General features: G+C 44.3%; 1 protein-coding gene across 1 annotated transcript; it reads right to left on the bottom strand.

Annotated features, from left to right (window-relative positions):
• Window positions 1–4,182: 4,182 nt before the first annotated feature.
• ANXA1 (annexin A1) lies at window positions 4,183–19,524 on the bottom strand. Its single transcript, XM_035100037.3, has 13 exons — window positions 19,486–19,524; window positions 15,833–15,912; window positions 14,672–14,765; window positions 13,756–13,850; window positions 12,996–13,109; window positions 10,423–10,513; window positions 9,306–9,385; window positions 9,147–9,203; window positions 7,651–7,744; window positions 7,246–7,341; window positions 6,788–6,846; window positions 5,363–5,485; window positions 4,183–4,577 (listed from the first exon to the last, which is right to left on the bottom strand). The coding sequence occupies exons 2-13, from the start codon at window positions 15,896–15,898 to the stop codon at window positions 4,518–4,520; spliced, it is 1,029 nt and encodes a 342-aa protein (XP_034955928.2). The 5' UTR covers window positions 15,899–15,912; window positions 19,486–19,524; the 3' UTR covers window positions 4,183–4,517.
• Window positions 19,525–25,913: the final 6,389 nt, after the last annotated feature.

The raw sequence follows: 25,913 nt of genomic DNA, 5'->3' as shown, positions 1-25,913 counted from the left end.
TACACTCTCTAGCATAGATCACAGCTGCTTGGCCCATCCAACCATCATTTTTGCTGCCATGCTTTGTCAAACTAAGCAATACCTTGGCTTAGCATGTCATCCTGGACTTGTGGTTTGCTGTCTCCAGACCAACCATGAGCTGTAACCATAGTTTAGCCTGTGTTTTATGACTCATGGCTTGTCCAGGTACTGAACTCTCCTCTACCTGCTGCTTAAGTCATTGTGGTCTGTCCCTGGATTTTTTTATTTTTGTTTAACAAACCTAGTTGAGTGAAAATGCCTTGCCTAAGACCTCACAGTGACTCTGTGGCAAGGTAAGATTTGAACCAGCCACCACCCACATCACAGCTCATTCTCTTGATTGCTGTGGCTGTCCCATAATTTCCCTAAGCTTTTAATTACAGTGCATAGAAACTCTCTGTTTACCTTCCTCCTCTACAAAGGACAGTCAGTTGAGACATTTGTATTTGCTCTATTACTCATAGGTTTCCAATGCACTAGAGGGAAGCACCCCTTCTACATCACTAATATGTGCCAGGAACCTCACAATGGCAGCAAAGTTTGTATTCCCACACCTGACTGCACAAAGAAAACTTGGCAAAGAACATTCATCGTGATGACAAATCAAAAGTCTGAGATCTTAGTTTGTTCCCATTGGCAAGCACAGACCTGAAGCTGAAAATATATCTTATGGGTTTATTAATCATTCATACCTGTAACTAGGAAAAAGATTACATTAAACTAGGTGTGTGCAGTTAGAATGAGGATATAGAACCCAAACATTCCAGGAAAGCAGGTACCCGAGAAATGAGAAGTCCTGGAGACAGGTATGATATGGATTTCCCACCCTGTGACCCTGAAAGCATTTTGGAGGGCTGTGTATATTCTACATTTCTAAAGGACCACAGGGGAGTCCAAAAGGGTATGGGAGAATGTGACACTAACAACCAATACCAAGATGAAGGTCTACCAGGCTTGCATGTTGAGCCTGCTTCTTTTTGGAAATGAGATGTGAGCAACTCACATCCACCAGGAGTCTTGCACATGTGCTGTGTTGGGAAGATTTTGGGCAGCACATGGCAGGACAGAGTCTCAAACAAAGATGTGCTTCCCCCTAGCCCATATTCCCAGTGTGTTCACACTCCTGTCTCAGCGACATCTCCACTGGCTTGGCCATATCCACAGAATGGAAGATGGCAGGATTCCCAAGGACGTGCTCTATGTGGAGCTGTCTTCAGGCACCAGGCCTGTTGGCAGACTAACTCTACATTGCAAAGATGTCTGCAAATGTGACATGAAGGCTGGCAACACCAGCCCCACAGTGTAGGAATCCCTTGCAGATCATCACAGAGACAGAGAGATCAGGTTGTTCGTCCGTAGCAGTGAGCAAAAGAGGAAAGACTGCTTGCTGGGAGGAGCACAAAGAAGAGATATGCCCCAGCTGCAACAAAACACGCCACTCCTAGACTGGTCTCTACAGGCACAGTAACCTTAGTTTGACTTCATAATAATAATAATAATAATTTATCCCATCTGGCCGGATCTCCCCAGCCACTTCACACCCAAAGGCACACTCCTCCATTGTTTCCCGAGACAGACATGTCTCAATGGGGGGGGGGGCGAGGGTGCAGAATTTTGCATCAGGCACAGGAAACTGCCTAAGAATTGCAGGTGTATTAGGGACCCAGGTGGCGCTGTGGTTAAATCACAGAGCCTAGGGCTTGCTGATCAGAAGGTCGGCGGTTCGAATCCCTGTGACGGGGTGAGCTCCCATTGCTTGGTCCCAGCTCCTGCCAACCTAGCAGTTCAAAAGCACGTCAAAATGCAAGTAGATAAATAGGAACCGCTACAGCGGGAAGGTAAACGGCGTTTCCGTGTGCTGCTCTGGTTTGCCAGAAGTGGCTTTGTAATGCTGGCCACATGACCTGGAAGCTATACGCCGGCTCCCTCGGCCAATAATGCGAGATGAGCGCGCAACCCCAGAGTCGGTCACGACTGGACCTAATGGTCAGGGGTCCCTTTACCTTTACCTGCCAGGGCAGTCTCGAGCAGGTCGGGCGCCCTGGCGCTGAGGCACGGAGATCGCTCTGGCGCCCCTGCCCTCGCAGCACGCAGCACACAGCATGGCTTCTGTGTGGCTTCGCCGCTCTGCACCCCACCTACCGGCCCGGCGCCCTAGCGCCCTGCGCCATTGGGACTATATCTAGAGCTGGCCCTGTGTTTTGCTTTGAAAGCAAGTTTCTAGCCCCTGTTGCTGTGTGGATATGCTTGACAGTCTGTAGCGGAGCGCAGTACTGCTTGTCAGCACCCAGGGCAGGTGCGAGTGCACATGACCCTGGCGGGCGCAAAGCACCCTCATCCAGCCCTCACTGCGGATGCTGCCAGGCAGGCACTCACTCGCTCACCAGGTGGGGGCAGGGCATGGAGGGTGATCTTCACCCTCCGTGCTCTCCAGCCCCTGCTGCCAGCAGGGAACAACAGGATCTCAAGAGCAGTGTCACCGCTACCTACCAGAACAGTGAAGGGTGAGGAGTTCATTTGGCACTCTCGCCACTACATCTGTGCAGTGCCAACCTTGCCGCAGCTGGCTGTCCTGCCCTGCCCCATCCCGCCCTGCCCACAGCCACTGTCTGGAGGGCAGCAATGTGACACCACCCCACTGCTGATGCTTTGAGGCAAAGACAACGGGCAGCCTAAAGATAGGATGCCTTCCTCATCTCTTAATTCCCCAATCCACAACCTGCAGTGGTTGCCCTGCTTCTATTACCTTTTTATGGAAGAAAGAGGCTGGTCTTTCTCAGATTTTCTGCTGCAGCAAACGTTAGATTTCCTATTAACTTCCGAAATGCCAGAGATCCCAGCCACACCTTAGACAATGAAGCTGAAGTATCTTTCTGCATCAACAGTGTGGACAAATCTTTCTAGCACTGGAATTCCAATAGTTTGAGTAACAAATATGAATATGGTAAACAGGCAGCAATACAGACTTGTGATGATATTGCCCCTTTAAGACTGGTTTATGGGAATGGGTTAGATTGAACCTCAGAAACAATTAGCTTACATGCAGCTTTCTCCCATTAAGGCTTCAAGGCCAGTGTCAAAAGGTAATAGAGAGGAAGAGGTGAACACCCAGTGGTCTAAGTCCCCATAAAATCTGGGTTGGTGGGAGCTCTCAGCAGCCAGCCAAGCTGAGGTCAGCGTCTATTTGGGCTTTTGGCAGCATATTGTTCCACTCCTCAGCCTACTGAGATTTAAGTTGTTGATTAGCTGGGTAAGTTACTATTTGTTGTTTTCTTACCTTCTGAGCTATTTTAATCTGTGTAATTATTTGGAGTTTTTCTCTCTTGTACAGTTTTGTTTTAGTAAAGTCTGTCTGATTTTCTGGCATTTGCTCTGGTCTGAGTTCTTGAACCCTTTACTTTTGACCATATTTTTTGGAGCAAAGATCATCCACCACAATACTCTAAGAGAGACTTTATTTATTTTATCTAAGAGAGATTGTTTACTCCATAAAGAGTTGAAGCAAAGTTAAAACATTTGTTGCTTATGCATGACTTCAGGAATTATCTAGCTGTTGGAATGTTTTTCTAGGTGAAAATATCATTTTCTGCAACCAGATATGTTTTAATTTCTTCTGTAAGGAAAGAGGGGAGTAAATCTGTATTGTTGCTTCCTAGGTGAGTTGGCATGGGTTACTGGACTACCCTTAACATCCATTGCTCAAGCCAAAATACTACTTTCTGTATTTGTTGATGAAATATAGCAATTTGGCTTGGAAGAAGAGGATATAACTCGAGTGGAACAGCTAAGCTGGGATAAGGGATGCATTTGTGGGTGTATGTGTGCGTATGTGAAATGAGAATTGTAAAAGCTTCATCCTAGCATTAATATGATAAATTGTAAGCCCCCTGCCCATTGTGTGTTCACTGTATGAATGGGCTGCACTCAGTGACTGTTGCAATGGGGCAACGCTGATGGTTCCATTCCTGGCTTGGGAGTTTTTGCTTAGTAAAAGCCCAAGGCTTAAGCCGCTTGCCAGCACCTGCACCAACCGATGGATGTCCCGGCGGCAGGGCCAGTGTCACAGCTCCACTCAACAGCCATTATGTGGAGCCCTCTTCCCTTCGACTAAATGCTAGAAGGATGCATAAAGAAAACACAAGAGATCAAAGCCCGACAATGTACATCACAGGTTAATTTTATTTGGAATGTTACTTAGGCCTGTTCAGGCCCATCCTTTACCTTTTACATTGACTAGGTATGTAAAAGCAAACATAGCTGTTCTTTGGCTTAGGATAAATATTACAAAAGAAGATAATGCCTCAGAAGTTAAGAGCAACAAAAAGAGTATTTTTTCAGGCGACAGTTTTTCAAGGTATCAAGACTGAACAATAGTCTAACTTGGTTATTACTCTGTTTAAGTGCCTTCATTACATACACATATATTTAACAGATGGAGTTTAAAAGGAATGACATCTTCAAGGCAGAGGCTGGAGGGTATCCAAAAGATATGGAGCTCAGTTGTCACCACCACACAAAGCTACCAGAATACTTTCATAATCACCCTTTGTTTCATCCTACATGTGGAAGAACAAAGAAGAATCATGTTATATGACCAAGAAAACAGTCTACTACTACTAGACATAATGAAGTACAGTAATAGGACGACCTTTCCTGCCATGCTCACACAATACCTTTTTCCTCTGACCTCTTCATGTGATGTTTTAGATCCAGAACATCATGAGGAGGAAGGGCCCTGCTACAAGTGGCCCCTCTTCAACTCATGGAGGAAAGCAGGGGTGCTGATGGAGAGCTGACTTCAATGTGTCCTGGCTCATCCCAGAGTCCATGACACTGAACATGCATTATTGCTAATGCTGCTCCACTGAAAGCAATGGAGTATTCTCTCAAGTCTGTGGGGGGGGCAGGATTCTGGAGCTGTGTTGAGAGACAGTACTCAAGCTGTGAAAATCCTATTGTAGCCCAGCCAGTAGCAGCTAAGAAGGAAGGACTGCTAGGTTTCTTAAACAGGGCTACTCAGAATGCAATGCAGACCTACAAGATGCAGTTGTGTGACATTGAAGGGAGTCTTACAGCAAAACCCTGTGTGCAAGTCCCACTGAGTTCAATGGAACTTCTAGATAAACGTGCCTAGATTGCAGCCTTGGTGCTACATAATTGTTTGGAAGCCCCAAAAGTGGTTTCTGTCAACAGGAATAGATAAATATATATATATATATACAAAAACAAGTCAGGACCTACATTTGCAAGCCAACCTGTCAGAGCTCCAGACCTAACTCTTTAGCCACCCAATCAAGTTTAGTGCAATTTAAGTTGACTGCACTTTTAAAAAGTTACATACCAAGATGGCCTGGCAGAGGGATTTGCCATACATTGACTTGTAAAATCCTTTGATCTCATTCATGTCGACCTCAGAGCGTGACACCATGATCCTATTCAGAGTTCTCTGGCGTGTTCCAGAACCCTGTTAAAAACAAATGGAAGTAAATTCACTATATTGCGACTATACAGTCTGATGGCAGATGAGGCCATCCTAAGGCTAAGCAAGTGGTTGGTCAGTGCCTGGATGGGTCACATGTTTGCCTCCCAGTGTTCCATGACAGGCTGAAAAGAGGAATATAAATATAATTAAATAAAACTTTAATATAGGCATTTTGATTGTAGTTGGCTTTGCACTGCTCTCCAGACTTTCCTGGTTCTACCACCGCAGCTCTTAAAAGGATAAAGGATATTTCATGGGCATTCACTGCAGGCAAACTAATATCCCTGCATATTTGTTTTTCAAAATTGTGTTATGAACACATTGTAACATCAGTTTCTAAAGTGAAGGTGCAAGATCCTTTGCTTCTCTGCAGTGAATAATGTCCTTTGGCCATATCCTTTGAATAAACTACTGGCACCCCACCCACGTCCCCAAAAGCCCCATTTCAGAGCTCCCCACATGCTAGCGCTAACATTGGGGTGGGAGGGATTTACCAAGTGTTCTCTGAAATTCCACAACAGGCCCAGGATCACCAATAATTTCTCGTTCTCTTTGATAAATTTCAGCTCAACTAGGACTGGAGCCACAGCTGTTCCAGACATTGTCAACTTGATTCACATGTCAGAAGCTGGGAGAGGGACTATTTTGATCAATATTCTCAGGGTGCATGAATACATCAAAAATGTCTATATTTCACATTACTTGCCTAAGTATTATATTATATAATATATAATATATAATATATAATATATAATATATAATATATAATATATAATATATAATATATAATATATTATATATTATATATTATATATTATATATTATATATTATATATTATATATTATATATTATATATTATATATTATATATTATATATTATATATTATATTATACAGAGGTACCTCTACTTACGAATAACTCTACTTACGAATGGTTCTACTTATGAATGGAGCTCCGTCCGCCATCTTGGATGCGGTTTAGATAGGATTTTTTCTACTTACGAATTTTTAGATAGGGTTGCTTCGACTTACGAATTTTTTCTCCCAATGCATTCCTATGGGATTCGACTTACAATTTTTTTCGACTTACAAATGTGTGTTCGGAATGCATTAAATTCGTAAGTAGAGGTACCACTGTATTAGGCTGGTCCTATTGGGAATGCTCCACTGATTAAATTACCCCCTTCATCATAAAGAGGGCCAGACCTTGGCTTCCTTGCCCAAGGACTCTGATTTTAGCCTACCCCTTTAGAACAAGAGTTCTGCCACTAAAGTATATTTTACCTTCATTGCCAAGTGGAGCTTTTCCGCAAAGAAAGCTGGCTTGCTTGAGGCACATTTCACTGGAAATCAAACAGAACTGTGATTATTTATGACAGCAATATAACAGAAACAAGATATGAAGGAAAGAACAGATACAGATTCTGAAGACTTCAAACTCAATGGGCTTTAGTCACCATTGGGAGTTAATTAAACACAAATTGCAATCATTGGGTGCCTTAACAGAAAGGTGATACATAAATGCAATCAATCAATCAATATCTCCGCACCTTCACCCACTGCATCCTCCATGAAATTATTTATCGCAAGTAATGTGAATTTCACAAATCACTATATATGGTCAGGCTGAACTCAGTGGGACTTACTTCTGAGTAGACAGGATCACACTAATAATACTTTTTATAAAAAGAGGGGGACAGAACTAAGAAACAGAGTTTTAACTATGTAACAGGGTCGCATACCGATTGCTGTCAGGCAATTCTCAATGTCTCCCTTCAGCTCCAGGTCCAATGCCTTGTTCATGTCATGCTTGCTGTACTTGGTGTATTTCTGGAAAACTGAAAACCAGGGTAGAAGGGAAAATTTATGGCTGTGCTTGCCGTGAGATATGCAATTTTCATGCAAGTTCTGCGAAATGCTGACAGTGCAATGTCCCATGTTACTCTTTCAAAACAGCCTTTGTTACCTTAGAAGCAGCCAACTGTAGGTGGAAATGCAGACTTATTAACAAAGCTGCGGGGGCTCCTCTGTTTATCCTTAAGTGGTCACTATTTTGCACTTTGCTGTTATGCTTTGTCCTCGCAGAACACCAAAGTGGCTGAAGCAATTCTTGACTGTAGTACAGGGTTAAATTGCTTTCTACCTACCTCTTCGGAGATGTGGCATACTTCTTGTAGTGAGGATATTAATGAAAGCATCTATATCGGTCCCCTTTCTTCTTTCTCCAGCCTCATACAGGGCCTGTTGGAATAAATTAGATAATGTAGTGTGGGAGTAGGGACCCAGGTGGCGCTGTGGGTTAAACCACAGAGTCTAGGGCTTGCTGATCAGAAGGTTGGCGGTTCGAATCCCTGCAACGGGGTGAGCTCCTGTTGCTCGGTCCCAGCTCCTGCCAACCTAGCAGTTCGAAAGCACATCAAAGTGCAAGTAGATAAATAGGGACCGCTCCGGCGGGAAGGTAAACGGCGTTTCCATGCGCTGCTCTGGTTCGCCAGAAGCAGCTTTGTCATGCTGGCCACATGACTCGGAAGCTGTCTGCAGACAAACGCTGGCTCCCTCAGCCTATAGAGCAAGATGAGCGCCGCAACCCCAGAGTCGGACACGACTGGACCTGATGGTCAGGGGCCCCTTTACCTTTTAGTGTGGGAGTCCAGAATATTGTGTATAATCTGATTTAGTCAAAAGCAAACAACTGCACAGCAGAATTCAACCTGGAGGTCAAATGATTTTCTGTCCATTCTGCAAACTGACACTACCTTAGGATTCCTGCAGTTAGGTGAACCACAGAATCACATATATACTATGGCTGAGAGCTGGTGGAATGGAAGGAGTTGCTTATTTCCTTCCTGACCATTTCCTCACTCGCATCTCTCTCTCTCTCTCTCTCTGACACACATATACCTTGTTTGCACATAATGCTAAGCCAAACCATGCTGTGCCCAGGTAGAAACTTATGGCATGTGGCTTAGAACCATCTGCTCCCCACCCCTCCGTGAATGAACTCCTGGGACACAAAGGCTACACAGAAGGGAAGAGACCCAGGCCTGTCTCACATCAGATCACCGGAGGCATGTGCCTCAGTCAGGCCTAGTCCTGCCTTTCCTCCAGGAATTGGGAGAGGGCTATTTAATGGGCAGCAGTGGGGGGTGGGGTAAGGTGGAAACTAGTTCTTTCCATTACATTTTAGGGTTGCCATATGTCCAGAATTTCCTGGACATTGCCAGGAATCAGCTGTCAGAAACAGTGTCTGGGTAGAAATTGCTTTAATGTCCAGGAAAATCCAGGCATAGGGCAACCCATGTTGGAAGTATAGATTTTGGTGAACTCCCTTAAGAATAGCGCAAAAACTTTTTTATTTTTATTTTTGAGATCTTGCAAAACTAAAAAATTCAACTTTTGTGTCCAGATTTTCACCTTTTGAAATATGTCAACCCTACGTTAGAACCATCTCTTTGTGAGTCCTGAGATTTTATTAATGAAAAAGTAATAAATTATTTGGGGCTTTGAGGGGAGTGGCTGGATAGAGCTCTGGTGATATGAAATAGATCTGGTGTTCTTATTAGTCCTTGGCAAGAGGGAAAAGCTTGTGCTTTTGTGGGCATGGAGTGGAGTACATTCAGAATATACACAAGCCTGTTCTTACCCGTGCATCATTATCTGCTAGCTCTTCGTTCACATGAGGATTTTCATCACGGTCACCCTGCAAAAGATTGAGTTCACCTATTACCACTTTGCAAACTATAATCCTGGTTTACTACTAGCAAACAAACATTAACTTCTCAAAAATTCAAATTGTGCATACCTTTGCTAGGGCAACCAAAGCCTTTTGGAAAGATCCAGATGTATCTGAGACAATGTCTTTGGTAAGATCCCTCTTAAAAGCTACAAAAAGTACAAACCAATTAAACCTTTGAAATCTGCTTTTTTAACAACAAAATATTCATTGTGGTGAGATAACTCTCCCATACCATAGTTTCTTGATTGACGTTTTACAACCAATGACAGATTTCCATTGGAAATCCTATAGCACAATCCTATGCATGCTTGCTTAGAACAGATACACGTCTCACTTTGTCCAGTGGTGGAGCAGAGCCTAGGATCCCCCATCCCTGGCACTGCTAAACGTACCAGAAAAGGCTGGGATGGGATGGCAGTGAGGTCATTTTTGACTGAGCCAATTCAAAACTCCCACGAGCGCAACACCTGTGTAGCCTTAACCTCATCGCTGCGCCAGTAAGTCAGGAGGGCAACCTCACAGCTCCCCTCCACCACATGAGCTGCTACTGCATAGAATCAATGTGTTCTTATTTTAGTCTTTTTGCAAAGAGGACCTGCAAATGGCATGTGAAGAGTCCCAGTGCTTCCTTCATTTGAGAGCCTGGGGGGGGGGGCAAGAAGAAGAGAGGGACAGGGGGAAATAGGTGTGGTTTGCCTACATGATTCTTCTAACAAGGCATTTGAAAGATAACATCACCAATTGCAGAAGCAGATGCATACCTGGACATTATTTTCTTGTTGATGTGTCATAATTTTCACACATTTTTATAGAGTTAGTGAAATGTTATCCATGTAAACGAACATTTGCAGCTTAGTAGCTGTTCAACGGCTTTGCCTCACAGTTTAAAACTGAAGGGTTGAGTGGGGAGAGGAGAGTTCAGCGTATAGTCTGGTTCCCTACAAGCCATAATCACAGTGGATGAAACACTGGATTGTAAGATTGCTGTCTATGTTCCAAGAATGGCACAAGGCCGGATATAGGCATTGCTCTCAGTTCTATACGCTGAACAAAATGCAAGAAGTTGATTTTTCTATCTTAAGATACATTAACAAAGAAATCAGCTCAGAGCATTCTATTCTCCCCCTTGCACCACATGTTATATTGAGTTTAAACAGACAAATGAACCCAAACACTAAATTACCTTCCTGATATGCTCTGCTGGCTTCCTTGATTTCTCTGTTGTTCCTTGATGCCAGAAGCTCGCATAAAATATCTTCATCAGTTCCAAGACCCTGTATGGCAGTAAGTCAATAATATGTATTCCTCAGTTCGAAAGCATGTCAAAGTGCAAGTAGATAAATAGGAACCGCTACAGCGGGAAGGTAAACGGCGTTTCCATGTGCTGCTCTGGTTCTCCAGAAGCAGCTTTGTCATGCTGGCCACATGACCTGGAAGCTATACGCCGGCTCCCGCGGCCAATAATGCGAGATGAGCGCGCAACCCCAGAGTCGGTCACGACTGGACCTAATGGTCAGGGGTCCCTTTACCTTTACCTAAAATGACTTTAATCTAAAAAGTACATAAAGGACCCAGAACAATAAAGGAACAGGTAGTATATCCAGTCAAAATCACAGCCATGTCATGAATTCACAAAATAAGAGTTTATCTTCAACCTTGGGTGCCCATATGTCATTGGGCCACATCTCCCATGATCCCCAGCCAGCTTAGCCAATGGTCAGGGATGATGGAGATTTGAGTTCAATGTCATCTGGGGACCCAAAGTCCCTGGACCTAAAATATAATATCTGAAAGACTGCTGCCTTTCCTACAATCCCTCTCAGGCAGTAGCGTCAGCAGAGAGTTCCACTGCTTTCCGAAGTTTGTGGGGCTGGCCCAAAATAGAACATTCTCTGTGGTAGACCCTAAGCTATTAAATCCACCACCCCAGACATCAGTCTGGCTCCTTCATTCCGTAGTTTCCATACCCTGAATTTTGGCACTGGAGATACACATATATATGTACAGTGGTACCTTGGCTTGCATATGTCTTGGTTTGCATATGTTTTGGATGACAAACACGTCAAACCCAGAAGTCAAATAAAAATAAAATAGAAATATTCCTTCCAGTAGCACCTTAGAGACCAACTAAGTTTGTCATAGGTATGAGCTTTCGTGTGCATGCACACTTCTTCAGATACACTGAAACAGAAGTCACCAGACCCTTATACAGGCATCCCCAAACTTGGCCCTCCAGATGTTTTGGGACTACAACTCCCATCATCCCTAGCCAAGAGGACCCACGGTCAAGTATGATGGGAACTGTAGTCCCAAAACATCTGGAGGGCCGAGTTTGGGGATGCCTGCCCTTATATATAGTGAGAGGGTGGGGAGGGGTATTACTCAGAAGGACGGTGGGAATGGGTGATTGGCTGATAGATGTGGTAAACCTGTTGACAACTGTTAATGACTGCAATTGGTCTTACAGGAAAAAGCAAGGAGTGAGATGGCTAAAAATAGCTTTATCATATATAATGAGATAAGAAACCTGGAAATGCGTGTCCCAGTTTGCAACCTTTTTTTGGATTACAACCCTTTTTTGTTTTTTGGACTACGAACAACAATTTTTTGGAGGCCCCATTGGCGAAAGCGCTCCTTGGGTTACAACCTGTTTCGGTTTACAGATGGACCTCCGGAACGGATTATGGTTGTAAACCAAGGTACCACTGTATAGGTATAGGTATAGGCATACAGGCGTACCTTGGTTCTCAAACAGAATGCATTCCGGGAGTCCGTTTGACTCCTGGAACCATTCAAAGACCAAGGCACAGCTTCCGATTGGCTGCAGGAGTGTCCTGCAGCCAATCGGAAGCCACACTGAATGTTCAGCTTCTGAAAATCATTCAAAAACTGGAACACTCATTTCTGGTTTTTGATGTTTGAGAGCCGAAACATACGAGTTCCAATGCGTTCAGTAAGCAAGCTATGAGTATATATATATATATATATAACAGTGCTTTTTTTTCTTGAAAAAATGTTTAGCGGTACTCTCATTTTCCTACTCATATTGAAATACTGCCCCTCAATGAGGCCAAACTTACACTCACAAAATGTTTAGGGGTATGCATACCCCTGAGCACTGGTGGAGGAACAGGAGTGCAGAGGGAGCGGATCGCCCCCAGCACCACTATTCCAGTAGGGTGCCATCGCGGCAGCCCCCTGGACACACGCCGTGCACTCCCCATGCACCACACCCCCAGAATGCATGCCACGCCCTTGCAGGCGGCGTACCACGCCCCCAGGATGTGTGCCGTGCTCCCTGGGTGCCAGCCATGCCCCCGCCTGCTCTCTGCCCATGGTAGCGGAGCATGCAGCTTCGCCACTGCCCCTGCGTCCCCCCAGAAAAAAGCACTTTATATAAGGTAAAGGTAAAAGGTATATAAAGGACCCATCCTGTTCTCTTGACTGTAATTTGTTCTAACTCATTTTAATATTGTATTTATAAACTATTGTAAATCACCCTGGAATCTCATGGTGAAGGGTTGGGCAACACCCACAGTGACCAGAAAGAAGAAATGGCCAGCCACAATCTACCTGTAACTGACCTGTACATGAGCTGGAGCCAATGAACTTCTTAGCCCTGCTCCACTCTCACACTAATCATGCCATCTTGAGGTTATACACATTTATTAGATTTGTTTTTGACTCAATAATGCCGAAGACCAGATCTTGCTTGGGTACAACACCCAGCTTATCCCAGTCAGCAGAGAGACATACCTTCATGGAGTACCGGAGCTCATCAGCATCAAACTGGGCTGGAGTCTTCAGCATACCCAGGACAACATCTTCTAAGGGGCTTTTAAGTGCTTTTTTCAAAGCATCTTCCAGGGGCTGGAACCAAAAGCAACGTAAGTGTAAACTACCCATTTAACGGGTTATTTGGATTATAAAATAAATATCACTTTGACAAGGCCAATCTAATCTACTTCCCCTCTTTGAGAACAATTCCCTCTCTGCCAGGAAGAATATTGTTTAAGCTTCAAACACTCCATATACATACTTGTGTCTATTAAACTAGTAATGCCATCTTAAACAGGCTCGTTGCCATGTACAAAAACCTCACACATTCAGGAAAAGCCTTTTTTCACTTGAAGTTGGCCATAGCTTCCTCTCTATCCCCATTCTCACAGGTACTGATGGAATCTGCCTTCAGTTGTTCCTGATTCATTTATGGTAAAATGTGGCATGGCAGTATGCTTGTCATATTTTTATTTTTATTTTTTTAAAAAAACAATTTAAAGAAGCCAAGGAAAGGCCCTCTGTTCAAATCAGGACCATGGTGCCGGAGGGGATGGGACAATATCCCTCCCCCATGCCAAAACTGGGACACATTGATGTCCACCTTTTCAAACCTATATTTTAACTACCAAAAATCATGAGGATTTTAAAATGTCGCTTCCTTTTTCTAAAATGATGCACCATGTTCTGCAAAATGCAACCATGTATATACAAGATAGTTCTTTATTAGCAGCTGTACCTTCCCCTTTAACTGCTGGTAGGCCGCTTTGATCTGCTGGCGTTGGGCATTGTTTCGCTTGGTCAAAACATCAATGATGGTTGCTTCATCAACTCCTGAAATGCAAAGAAGAAGTGTTTGTCAGCAGTTGTATCACTGTGTGCAGATCATTTTTCCTAATTATAATACTGAGAAACAAATAAAGCTTCAGCCATAACTGGCCCATGTCACTTTTTTCATGAACATTTTCAGCGGTGCTGAAAAGATGGGTTTTCACTACTCATTCTTAAGCCATTCATTTATGTTTAGCCCTCCATGTTATAATCATGCTGCTATATCTGATGTCCTATGCAGAGCTGTGAAATCAACCCCTTCACAACACTTCGTTGGGTGGCGTCATGCAAAAGAGGAAGAAACAGCCGCCAGGAGAAAAGAATGACAGATTTTTTTATTTAAACTTAATGCACACTTTTGCTGAAATTGGGTAGGCCATTTTGCTGAATATTCTCCAGGTGAAGACTGAAATTCTCCAACAACTCAGATTGGGATTAGGAAGATTTTGGGGGTTTTAACTGTAGGAAAGAAGTCAACTCAGCCCTAATTTTCACACAATTAAGATTTCTAGTTTGGACCAAACTTTGGAACTTGAGACTATCCAGTCAGAGGCTAAAGTCTGTAGGAAAAACCTCACACACACCAGTCAAATAAAGGAGGATCTTTGAATCCCATGAACCATGGTGGACATACCAGAACAACTTAGAAGACTGGGGTAACAAACTGGATGAAAAATCAGTTTCCATTGACAACCTTGGAAAAAGGACTGGTGATCTAATCTGGTCTTCAAAATAGTAGTCCTCTCTATATTAGGGACATGTCAATGGAGGACAGTTTCAAAATGCTTCCACATGCATGATGAGGTTGAATAGACCTGTCTTACCTTTAGCTGTTATGGCTTTATCCAGGGCAGTAGCATCAGAAGATGGATCGAAGCTAGGATAAGCATGAACTGCAGAGCCACTTTTAGTATTTTTCTAAATGAATTAAAGGGATTGAATGAGAAACTTCCATTTGCTTTAATTTTCTATCCTCTAAGGTTCAGGATGAATTGCATTTAGAACCAGGTAATTAAAGTGTAAATTATCAAAAGATGCAAAATGAAATATATATATAGCATGTTACAGTTATTCCATTGGCATATTGCCCCTACATTTTCAATGAGAATTAAGGCTTGGATCTAAGAGACAATATTGAGTACCAAGGATAGCATTAATTCCATATTAACTAGGGTTGCCATATGTCTGGACATATACTGAATGCTGCTGTCTCTAGCAGTGTCTGGGCGGAAATCGGTGAAATGTCTGGGAAAATCCAGACGTATGGCAGCCCCTGTTGATAATTTTCCATTTTAAAAAAGCTCAAAAATGGCCTGGGGAAAGTGACCTGAAACTTAGACCCTGGTCTACAACTGAAGGCTCCCTGTATATTATAGAAGCATGATCATGTACAAAGAACCTACATGCATAGAACAACCCTTTCCCTTCAGATGTCTTCTCTTTTCCCATGCATAGAAGGTGGCAAAGACAGGCAAAAAGGGACATGACAAAGGGGGTGTGGTTAACAAGTGATGGACAGCGCCTGAAAGGGGCTCTTGCTTAAGCAGCAATAGTGTTTGTTAATAACACTGAGGCTCTTATAAGGAAGACACTTTGACATGCCCCACCCATGTTCTGAAATCTATTTGTGTTGACATCCTAATACGAATTCATTCTCTGACTATGAAAGGAAATCCTTCCATAGGCCAAAAGGCACCATCCACACAAAGAGGGAGGTATTTGCAAACTTAGGGAAACACCAAGGTTTGCAAAAGTATAAAATATATTTAAGGAAAAACACCCCAATGAAGACTGAGCATTGTTTAGTGGGTATAGACCAACGGCTGCCTGATGCTTGCAGTGGGAGTGGGGGGGGGGGTAATGCATTCTGGGAAATGGTACAGATGGCTGGCAGGAATCCTGAACATTTTGTTGCAGACCCCATGTGAGGTAACTCTGTCTTCTACTTTTCTTTTTTATGCACAATTATTTGAAAAAATTCTTACCACGTATTGTGGTTCATCATTTTCAATAAACCAGGCCTGTTTCAGAAACTCTTGCACAAAAGCCATGATGTTTCAAGGTTCTGCAAGGGGGAAAGCAAGGATTATAATGAAATGTTACAGCAGTCTCTTTTCATGTTTTCTAAGGTTAATAATCATCTATATTGTCAGGGCTTTCTGAAAGCAATGAAAAGAGATTAATGTTTCCCAACAGCCCTCTGAAGCAAATGAGACTATGACATTCTCATTCTATACTGGGAGGAGGGCGACTAGGCCAAAAAGATCACATATGCTTCTCACATGCTGATTTTAGTCTTGGCACAAAAGGGACAGGTGGAGGGGTCAAATTCTGTTTCTCTCAGTTTCTCATTTTTCCAATCTTAAGTTCAGTTCTCCACATTTCCATATCAGTTTGGAAAATTCATCAGCATTTGGATGAGAATTTCTCCTAATGTTACATTTTTTGCCCAATATACACATTTTTGCAAAGCAATTTTCTGCATATTTTGTATTTTATTTTTACTAATATATACATTTATATGCACAGTTTACTCCAGTATATGCAAATTTGTACACATCACACGGCTAAGAACTACATTGCAAAATTCAGAGTCATGCAGATTTGGAAGGATGGCTATAGTTCACTGAATTTTGTATGATTGCCTTTAAATACAAACTGAATTGAATTTCTCCCCATCCCTTCTTGACAGTGCTACTTCCATAGAGGAAGTGCCAAGCCCAAACATAGCATATGAGTCACACACCACTTCTAAGATGAAGTGAGAGAGGCAGAAGGAAACCAGGGGTTCGCCAAAAGAGACCCGTGGGCTGCCCAAAGGCCATCCTCAATCTGGACCTTCATTATAGGGACACAAACAAGGCATATTCAGAGAAGGCCCATTGAAATTAATGGGCAAAAGTTAGTTATAACCACCGTTAGTTTAATTAGTCCAGGCATGATTTAATCATATACAACCCATAGTATATTCTTATTCCTTACACTCCCCCATATCACTAGAGTTTGAGGGAGGCAGTAATAGGGTGGTAAAACAATCCTCAGCTTCATGCAACAGAGGAGGAACTGAGGCTCAGGCCCAGAAGCACTTACTAAAAACCACCAAGTTGGGCTAAGATTTGAGATTAAGAAATCAAGATTCAATACTTTTAACCTTCTTGGTTCAATCACAACTCCATTCAGATATTATTTCAGCCAAGTCCTTCTTTTAGTGTTACTTATTTATTTTGGTTACAGGTAGGTAGCCGTGTTGGTCTGACGCAGTCAAAACAAAATAAAAAAATCCTTCCAGTAGCACCTTAGAGACCAACTAAAAAAATCCTCCCAGTAGCACCTTAGAGACCAACTAAGTTTGTCATAGGTATGAGCTTTCGTGTGCATGCACACTTCTTCAGATACGTATCTGAAGATATGCACACTTCTGAAGATATGCACACTTCTTCATATACGTATCTGAAGAAGTGTGCATGCACACCAAAGTTCATACCTATGACAAACTTAGTTGGTCTCTAAGGTGCTACTGGAAGGATTTTTTATTTTGTTTTATTTATTTTGGTACTTTGTGGAAGACTAATTTCCCATTGAATTCCAAAAATAGGACAGCTAGAAAGCTTGTCACCAGTGGCCTATTTGGAGGGCATTCCAGTGATGCAAAGTTTGTAATAAGTAAGTAGGGTGTATTCAGGGCCTGGGCCCACGAAGGTACCACCAATAACCTTTTATATCTCATCTCTATGGTGGTTTTCACATGACAGTTTATTCTGTTTCCCCAGTCCCCTAGGTGTTAATCTCCATGTTATATTCCACAAGACCACAGGAGTCAACTCCTTGGGGCCAAGGACCTTTTGCCCTCCCCCCATAAAATATTTGAGGGGGCCGCCCCCCCACAAAGTTAATGGGCATTTCCCTGTACCAAACAAAGAAGAGTGGCTGGCTAAATTGATGGACTATGCCAAAATGGCAAAATGGGTGGGTGTAATAAGAAACCAAGAGGAAAACAAATTTTTAAAGAGTGGGGAACATCTGAAAATTTCTGGCTTGAAAGTTCATTAGCCGGGTTAACTTAAATCAAGCAGTTAAAATTATCATTAAGAGAAAAGGAAGAATAACTTAAAAATGGAGCAAAGTGGAAAATGCAGTGTTAATTTAAATTAGAAAAGAAACCACAAAAGTGGGAGAGGGAAGTCATATATATATTATTTTATTGGATGTATGTGTTTGTAAGGTGTGTACTTGTAAACTGTTGAAAATTGAAAATAAAAATTATATATAAAAAGTTAATGAGCATTGCCATTCAAATGGTGTGCATGTGTCACATCTTGCTAGGCACCCCCAATATTTTATTCAAGTTGCCACCCCTGCAGAACACATCAAAGCCACTTCTGGAAATCTAGTGGAATATGGTGGAAGCTCAGCACTCATTTCCATGTTAATCTATTTGCAAACCCATTAACCCAGAAAATTGTGAGAATAATGTAGGGCTAGACAATGTAACACCAGTATATAGGTCTTCCCTGCTATTTTCATGAATGAATCATAGAGGAATCACTGGTGTGATTGAAATTTAGCTCAACATGCTGGTATATCAGTCAAAAAGCCATGGCTCCATAGGAATGTTAGAAAATGGATCAGAAGTGCTAGCAATTAGGAAACTATGCCACCAGCTAGGCTAGAAGTTGCTCTGGATGCTTTGCAGTTTATACAAGACAGCTGCCCTCAATACAGGATTGGCTAACACACAAATCCAACTAATTAGATGTATAAAACCAAGAGTTCCAAAGCTATTTTGGGGGGCTCATTGCAAAAAAAAAAAAAAAAACTTTATCAAAAGTAGGCATACACCAGATATCAAAGTACTCTCACAAGGACACAGCTATTTTTGGCATTTCATGTCCCATAGGCAATTTCCCCTTATGTCCAGAATGCATCAAAAACTTGAAAAACTTGTCCCTTGACTCAAAAGAACTACCAAGCGGAAAGAAACAGCCCCACCCTCTTTTGAAAGCAGTTGTGGAAAGTATGAACAGACTAGGGGTGAGATTCTGTAGCTCTTACTCATGCATACACCCACAGGAGGAGCAGTTTGCAATTTTAAAAAAGGAAGGAGACTAATTACTGGTACCCCTGCCTTCTTTCTTGAAGAAGAGCTCACATTTTAACTTCATACCTAGGTAATGTTTGCAAGAAGTGACAACTCGGCTGTTATTAAAACAATTAAGCAACGCCATAACCACAGGGTGCATGTTTTTTTTTAAAAAAAGAAGTTTCCATACAAGGAAGTCACATTTTCCCCCTCTTACTCACTCACTCTTTGGTGGTTAAAAATAATTCAGTTTTCCATGGTCACACATATCCACACAAAAGCCAGTCCTAAAAGAGCTAGTTTTAGACAAACTAAAAAAAAATAAACCTGCATTGGCAGCTTTAGAAATATTGCTGCTTTTTCACAATTCCGCCCCCCCCCCCCAAAAAAAATACAGCAAGAAAACAACTTTTTTAAACAGACTACAGCCTTGTTCCTAAGCACATTTGGTTGAAAATAAGTAATACCTGAAAGTAAATTTGCACATGATGTCAGCCCACAAGTCACACATTTCTACAACAAACAAGCAGTGAAGAGCAAGGAATGAAGAAGCCATACCTTTTGATGTGAAAACTCAAAAAGACTCTTTTTGCTCTGGAAAACTACAGACTGGAAGAATCAGACTGCCGACTTGTGGTTTTTATAAAGCTAGCAGGAAGCCACACCTAGCAACCAATGCTTATTTCTACAACTCAGATGATTGGTTGCTTGGTGGGGGAAGGCTAAGAATCTAGGCAAAACTCACGCCCATACATTTTGGAAACAAACTGCCCACTGCAGTGAAGAAACAGATCCGTGAGCTAATCCTGAAACTACTGGAGCCAGATGAATAACTGAGATGGCTGAATCCTGAGACATTGAAGTCAATGGTATTAACATTTAAACTGCAAATTAGACACTCTTAACAGCTCAAAAAGTAACACATTAACTCAAATTGGTAACCTGTTTAGGATTGCCATGTCAAAGTCAGTTTCTTTTTTGCACTGTTAAAAGCAGTGGACCTGCACTGTATGTAATATCATGAAAATCTCTGCACATTCCTTCGGCTTTCCTCTGAAAATGTGTTCACATTTCTGAAACTTCCTTCAGAAACAGCCACCAGCTGCTACATGAATGGCTGACTCAAGGCATCCACCCATTATGATTTTCCTTCATTCAGCCCTTCCTCTAGAAAAGATGTGGCCAGTGTGGGTTGTGAGCACAGGCATAGAGTCAAATGCAAACAAGTGAGATGCTGGACACCTGAATGAATAGACTGGATAGATGAACGGGTAGGGGGGAAACATTTTGACTAGAATGACTTTTCTTTAAATAATCCCCTCTCTAGATCATAAACAAGAATGATCCATACGTTTGATGTTACCGGAGACATCAGCTGATGGACAGGAGGGCAGGGAACAAGGTGGCACAGCAGGAATTTAATCCTTATTTATCAACTGAGCAGGATTAAAGCCCTGTGCAAAAGCACCCTTTGAAGCAGTTTCCTCACTTGCTTAAACAATGACCGCTCACCAGGTCCAGCAGTGGGCAAGGTTTGCAGCCTAGCGCCACCCCTGCCATCCTCTCGAAGGCAGGGGCGTAGCAAGAGGGGGGCAATAGGGGTGGTGTGCCCTCTCTCCACCTCCACCGGCGCCCTGCTACACAGTGGAGCCGCCAGCAAACACCCCCAGTGCCGCACAGGGATGAAGCCACTGCAGCTGCGAATGGAGGATCCCGGGCGGCAGCATCCCCGCATGGTGCTGAGGTCCACCGCCGGCTCTGCCGCACAGCATGCATGCGTGGAGCCACCGCGCATGGCACATGTGCCGCATGCTCCCTGCGCATGTGTTGTGTGTGGCAATGTGCACGCGTGCTGCGTGGGGCGATGCCCCGCCCCTGGGTGCATGCCCGCAGTGCTGCCCCGGGCCGCAGAAAGTCTTTGTCCGCCACTCCTCGAAGGCACACCGCTCCACTGGCTGTTGCTCCACTCCCTTGGTTGCAGCAATGCTTGCTAGGGTTCTTGCCAAACCCAAAATTTAAATTTGACCTATCCACGGTGGCTTGGGGGGCAGGGCAAGAGGAGTGGATGGTGTTGGAGCACCACTCCTAAAGTAGGAAAGAGGGCCAGAGCTGATGCTGGAAGAGCAGCCGGCCCCCCAGAGCCCACCCAGCCCTCCCTCTAATTTTATCCTTTCCAGGTCCATGGGCGTTACTACGGTTGGATGATGGTTGCTGTTTTTCTCAGAGGCGGGAAGTAATTTCCCCTGCTCTGCAGGTTTTGCCTTTCCCGTAGCAATTGTCACAACATGTTTTGCAGTGTTCCGATTGACCCTATCTTGCCTCAGACCCCCAGTAGGGGCTGAGAGGGATACACGCCCAATGCCTAAGCCAGGCATGGCCAAACTTGGCCCTCCAGCTGTTTTGGGACTACAATTCCCTGACCACTGGACCTGTTAGCTAGGGATGATGGGAGTTGTAGTCCCAAAACAGTTGGAGGGCCAAGTTTGGCCATGCCTGGCCTAATCCAAGGTTTCCTACATCTGAAATATAATAAAGTTGTGGCCATTTTAATCCTAAATATGTTGTCATGTCTACTCCTTGGTCCTGAGGTATGGCTCCTAGGGTGGGGGGCGGGGACTGTGTCTGGGCATGCAGTTACATCATTGGCAATGGAATAGCTTTTGTTTTGTATATTACCTGAATTATTTGAAGTCTTTCTTCAGGTTTCTGTACTGGATATATAAAGGTACTTTCGGGTGTTTACACATTTCCGGCTGCTGTGAATCCATGTACTCAATAATTGTGTGGCGATACCCCGATGCCTCCCCGAGAGAAATAAATACACATGACACACTGCATAAGGTTAATGGGCATAAAAGGCCACAACTTTATTGATTACGGATGTAGAGAGGTATTGGCCTAGGCATTGGATCTAACCGACTATATCCGACTCCAGCCCGCTCTGCTGGCAGTCTGTGAAGGGTTAACCACCGTTGGATGAGTCCTGCAATGCACATCAACTAGGAGCTCATCCTGGGGCCACCACTAGGGGGCATGCCCTCAGGCCCTCACCTACCACGGCTTCGGACTTAAGGGAGTACCCTTCCGCATTTTGGGAGAGGTGATGGCAGCAACCTCCCCCCACACACCTGTACCTTCATGAGATAATCCAATGCCTACCACCAAAACCAAAGTTGTGACGAGTTGCTACGAGGTAGGCGAAAACCACCAGGCCTGAGCCAATTTGCCAAGTGGGGACATTCCTACCAGGCCCCTCAACGGCGACCAACCGAGGTCTGCAGCAATGTCAAAGAAGAACCCTGCCTAAACGGGGGAGGCGGGTGGGAGAAACGCAGCAGCTGGTCTGAGAAGCGAGGCCGATTCCCTGCCGCACGCTCGCTTAAATTGGCAAGCCACGCCCCCCCAGTACATCCCAATTGGATGCGCTGAGGGCGTGCCGCGGCAGGGAGCCGGCCACAACATCTCCTCCCCCTGAGGTGGGAAGAGATTTTGTTGCATGCTACACATGCTGCTCAGTCATGGGTGCACACAATGATACCATCTGATCCCCATCTTATGGTGGAAGGAGCTGCCACCTGGAAGCAAGCATGTTCTGGATAAGTGTGCCACATCCAACCTAGTCCCTTCCAGACGTTTTGGAACATTTCTCATGAGCCCCAGGCAGCACAGCTTGTTCAAAACATCTGGAAGGCACCAGGTGGGCCAAGACAGCTCTGGTGATCAGGGCCGGCCCTACGGCCAGGCTGGGTGGCGCAGAGCACCACGTTGCTGGCCCGCCAGGGGGGCGCGGCGAGCTGCGCCTGCCCGCTGGCCAGCCAGTCCACTGCACAGCTGTGCCCACGGCAACTGCGCTGTGCCTGCCCGCCTGCCATGCAGCAGTGCCTGTGGCAGCCGCGGTGCTCCCGCCCACCCACCGCGCTGCGAAACGGGGCGGGGGGCGCCGGAGGGATCTGTCGCACCATGGCGCCAGGGGCGCTTAAGACGGCCCTGCTGGTGATATCCCTCTGCCACTATTTCACCTCCTATGAATAGGGCAACACAATTTGGAGGGACATTTGGGCTCAACGGTTTACCTAGTCCCCTACCCCTCCACTTGATGTGATGTGCTAGGGTAGCCCATTTCAGTAGAAGGGATGGGTCCCCAAATACAGGAGTATGTACAGAGTATCTTTTCCACACACTGAACAGCCGCCATCTCCCCATCTGCTGTTTTCTGCCCCCCCCCATAGCTGCCAAGTTATCCCTTTTTTTAAGGGATTTTCCCTTATGCTGAATAGGCTTCCTCGCGAGAAAAGGGAAAACTTGGCAGCTATGCCCCCCACAGCTTGCTATGCACTCTAGCCCAAGCTGAGCCAACACCCACTTCTAGTTTCTCCACCCTATTCACAGGTGTTGAAATTGCTGGGCTTAATGTAGCAATTTTAAGGGGTATGCAAGCAATAATGCTCTCCAGACTTACTGACAGCATCTCTCCTCTTGGGGGCTGTTATTTCTCCTCAGGTGTTGCCTCAGATCAACACATGCTAGTGAAATGTTATATTCAGTCCTGCGGTCACTCTCTGCCATACCAAGCAACATTGACTCAGTTTAAGCTGTTGAGGGTGACCAAGTTGCCCTGTGCATCAGAGTCTCCCTTTAATTCAGGGCTGGGGAACCTTTTAGGCTCCATGGGCCAGATCCTTATCAGGTGCTGCCTCTCAGGCCTAATTTGACAGCTGGCTGGGGCTGCCCAACTGTCAAAATCCCTTGCGCTCCAATGTCAAAGGCTTAAGGGGAAGTGGAGGAGGCCTGCAATCCCCTTTTCAAGTCTCCTTCCACTTCCCTTTTAAGTCTTGGAAACTAGAGGCTTAAAGAGGGAGGGAAAACTTGCAAAAGACTTAAAGACAACCACCATGTTGCCCCATGCTCCTGTTTGCAGGGCTGCAGCCTGGAAGGGGGCAGTTGATGTATTCCCGCCCCGCCTCGCCCCCCGCCCCGGAGAACTAATTCACCTCACTCAAAATGGAGGGGGACAAGACTTTTAGTTTGTGACATAGCAGCTTCTAGTTAAGAAGAGCTTGGTGGTGGTTGATTTTTTTTTAAAAAAAAAATTGAAGGCAGCTGCATCCCACAAAAGAATTAAGTTTCCAAATGCTGTCTGCTTTATCTGTCCAACTCTGTTCCGGTGTGTGTGTGTGTGTGTGTGTGTGTGTGTGTGTGTGTGTGTGTGTGTGTTAAAAATCCATATCTTATCTGCTTAAGACCACAATCCTATACACACTTAACTGGGGAAGTAAGTGCTATTGAGCACAATGGAGCATACAATTTTCTGTGGTGGTCCCCAGGGTCTGGAACTCCCGCGCCCTGAAGTTTTATCTGGCACCCACATTGTACATATTTTGGTGGCATTCTGAGGCACATCTTCTCCCCCAGGTTTTCTGGGCTGGCTGAATATGAATTTTCACTGGTTCTGTACTGTTTTACTTGGATTGTTGTTTAATGTTCAGAATGTAGATGTGATTGTATTGCATAGCTGCCAAGTTTTCCCTTTTCTCGCGAGGAAGCCTATTCAGCATAATGGAATTTCCCTTTAAAAAAAGGAGAACTTGGCAGCTATGTTGTATTGTTATGTTGTTTTGTTGTTGCATTGTTTCTGTGAAGGGCGGGTAACAAATATAGAATAAGAATAAGAAATCAGAGCAAGTTTCCACCCTGCTTAGGAACCATCTGCATATCTTGGCCCTGACAAGGAGCATCACCTGTGACTCAGAGGCACTCCCCACTGGCTCTCCTTCCTTCTGGGGGAATAAGAAACTGCTTTCTTTGGTCTGCTACACATTCCAGCATTCCTTTTGCCAGCTCAGCTTTGCAGCCCATCAGACTCTGGCTATTGCCAGGCTCAGTGTCTACGTGTAGCTCATTTCTTATGCTGAGATCTAGGAGTCCAATCTATTGTGAGTGTGTTGATGACATGCATTGTGTCCTGTGAAACTAGAGAGGGAAAAGCAACCAACATTAGATGGATCATTCCCTGCGCTACTTCTGCAAATGAAAACCTGCCCATTATCTAGCAACCAGAAGAGAGACTGCAGTGGAATCCTGTAGTCATGTCCCCCCCCCCTTTCATTTATTTAGCCGTTTTCAGTGTCAAGGCCGCTGTGTTTCAGCTGCCACTGCATTCAAACCCCTTTCTGAGGAAAGACCCCTGGTAGGGGAGGTGCTGTGGACTCCTTTTAGCTGTGGAATCAGGTCTGCTTAAAGATTTTGCATGGGAGAATACGTGGATATCATGACGGCACTGATGTCATCACCACATGCTGATTGATGCCTTATATAAATGGGTGCTGGTGGGGTGGAAGTCATCAGCATGCAGCACCATGATTGGTTGCTGTTGGAGCGTTGGTCGAGGGTGCTGCAAGGATGTATTTCAATGTTGCTACGCTCTGTCTTGTTTCTACTTGCGTTGTTTTGCTTTCTGCTTTGCAGCTGGGAGTTCATAAGATCACACCCATGTTATTCCTGTGTAACTCTTGGAGGGGCAGATAAGCCCCGCCCCACACAATTGATCACATGACGTGGTGCATACCTACCATTTGAATGGCAATGCCCATTAACTTTGTGGGCCCCCAGCCTCCTCAATTATTTTATGGGGGGGTGAAGACCCCTCGGCTCCGTGGAGTTGGCTCCTATGAGAGTAGAACTACTGTACTAGCAAGAGCATAAGAAGTAGGTAAATTATTAGAATTGCTTAATTTGAAGTTATTGTCAGACATCACAAGTCTGCCTATGGCATCTACCATTTCATTTATATGAGTTATCACTTCAACTAATTTGTTCATGACATCTGGCCATTTTTATGGTCAAAACCAGCAACATTGCCCTCCAGGTTAAAAAAAAGTGGTGAAATACTATGCATTATGAACAATGATTAATAATCACAGGTTGCTATAGACTAGAGGTTTAGGCATGACATGATAGCATCTCAGAGTGCCTACAGAAACCTTACT

Source organism: Zootoca vivipara, chromosome 10, assembly GCF_965207765.1.
Source record: "Zootoca vivipara chromosome 10, rZooViv2.hap1.1, whole genome shotgun sequence".
Classification (NCBI taxonomy): domain Eukaryota; kingdom Metazoa; phylum Chordata; class Lepidosauria; order Squamata; family Lacertidae; genus Zootoca; species Zootoca vivipara.
Note: the sequence above shows the minus strand (reverse complement) of the source record. Positions and strands in the feature narration are given on the sequence as shown.

What these genes read in the sequence shown, in the direction of transcription:
- ANXA1 (XM_035100037.3), bottom strand. Translation starts at nt 15,898, where the DNA reads ATGGCTTTTGTGCAAGAGTTTCTGAAACAGGCCTGGTTTATTGAAAAT. An exon ending in CTTTGGTTGCCCTAGCAAAG is followed by an intron (nt 9,204 to 9,305) that starts GTATGCACAATT and finishes AATCTTTTGCAG; the next exon opens with GGTGACCGTGATGAAAATCC. An exon ending in GAATTGCCTGACAGCAATCG is followed by an intron (nt 6,847 to 7,245) that starts GTATGCGACCCT and finishes TTTGATTTCCAG; the next exon opens with TGAAATGTGCCTCAAGCAAG.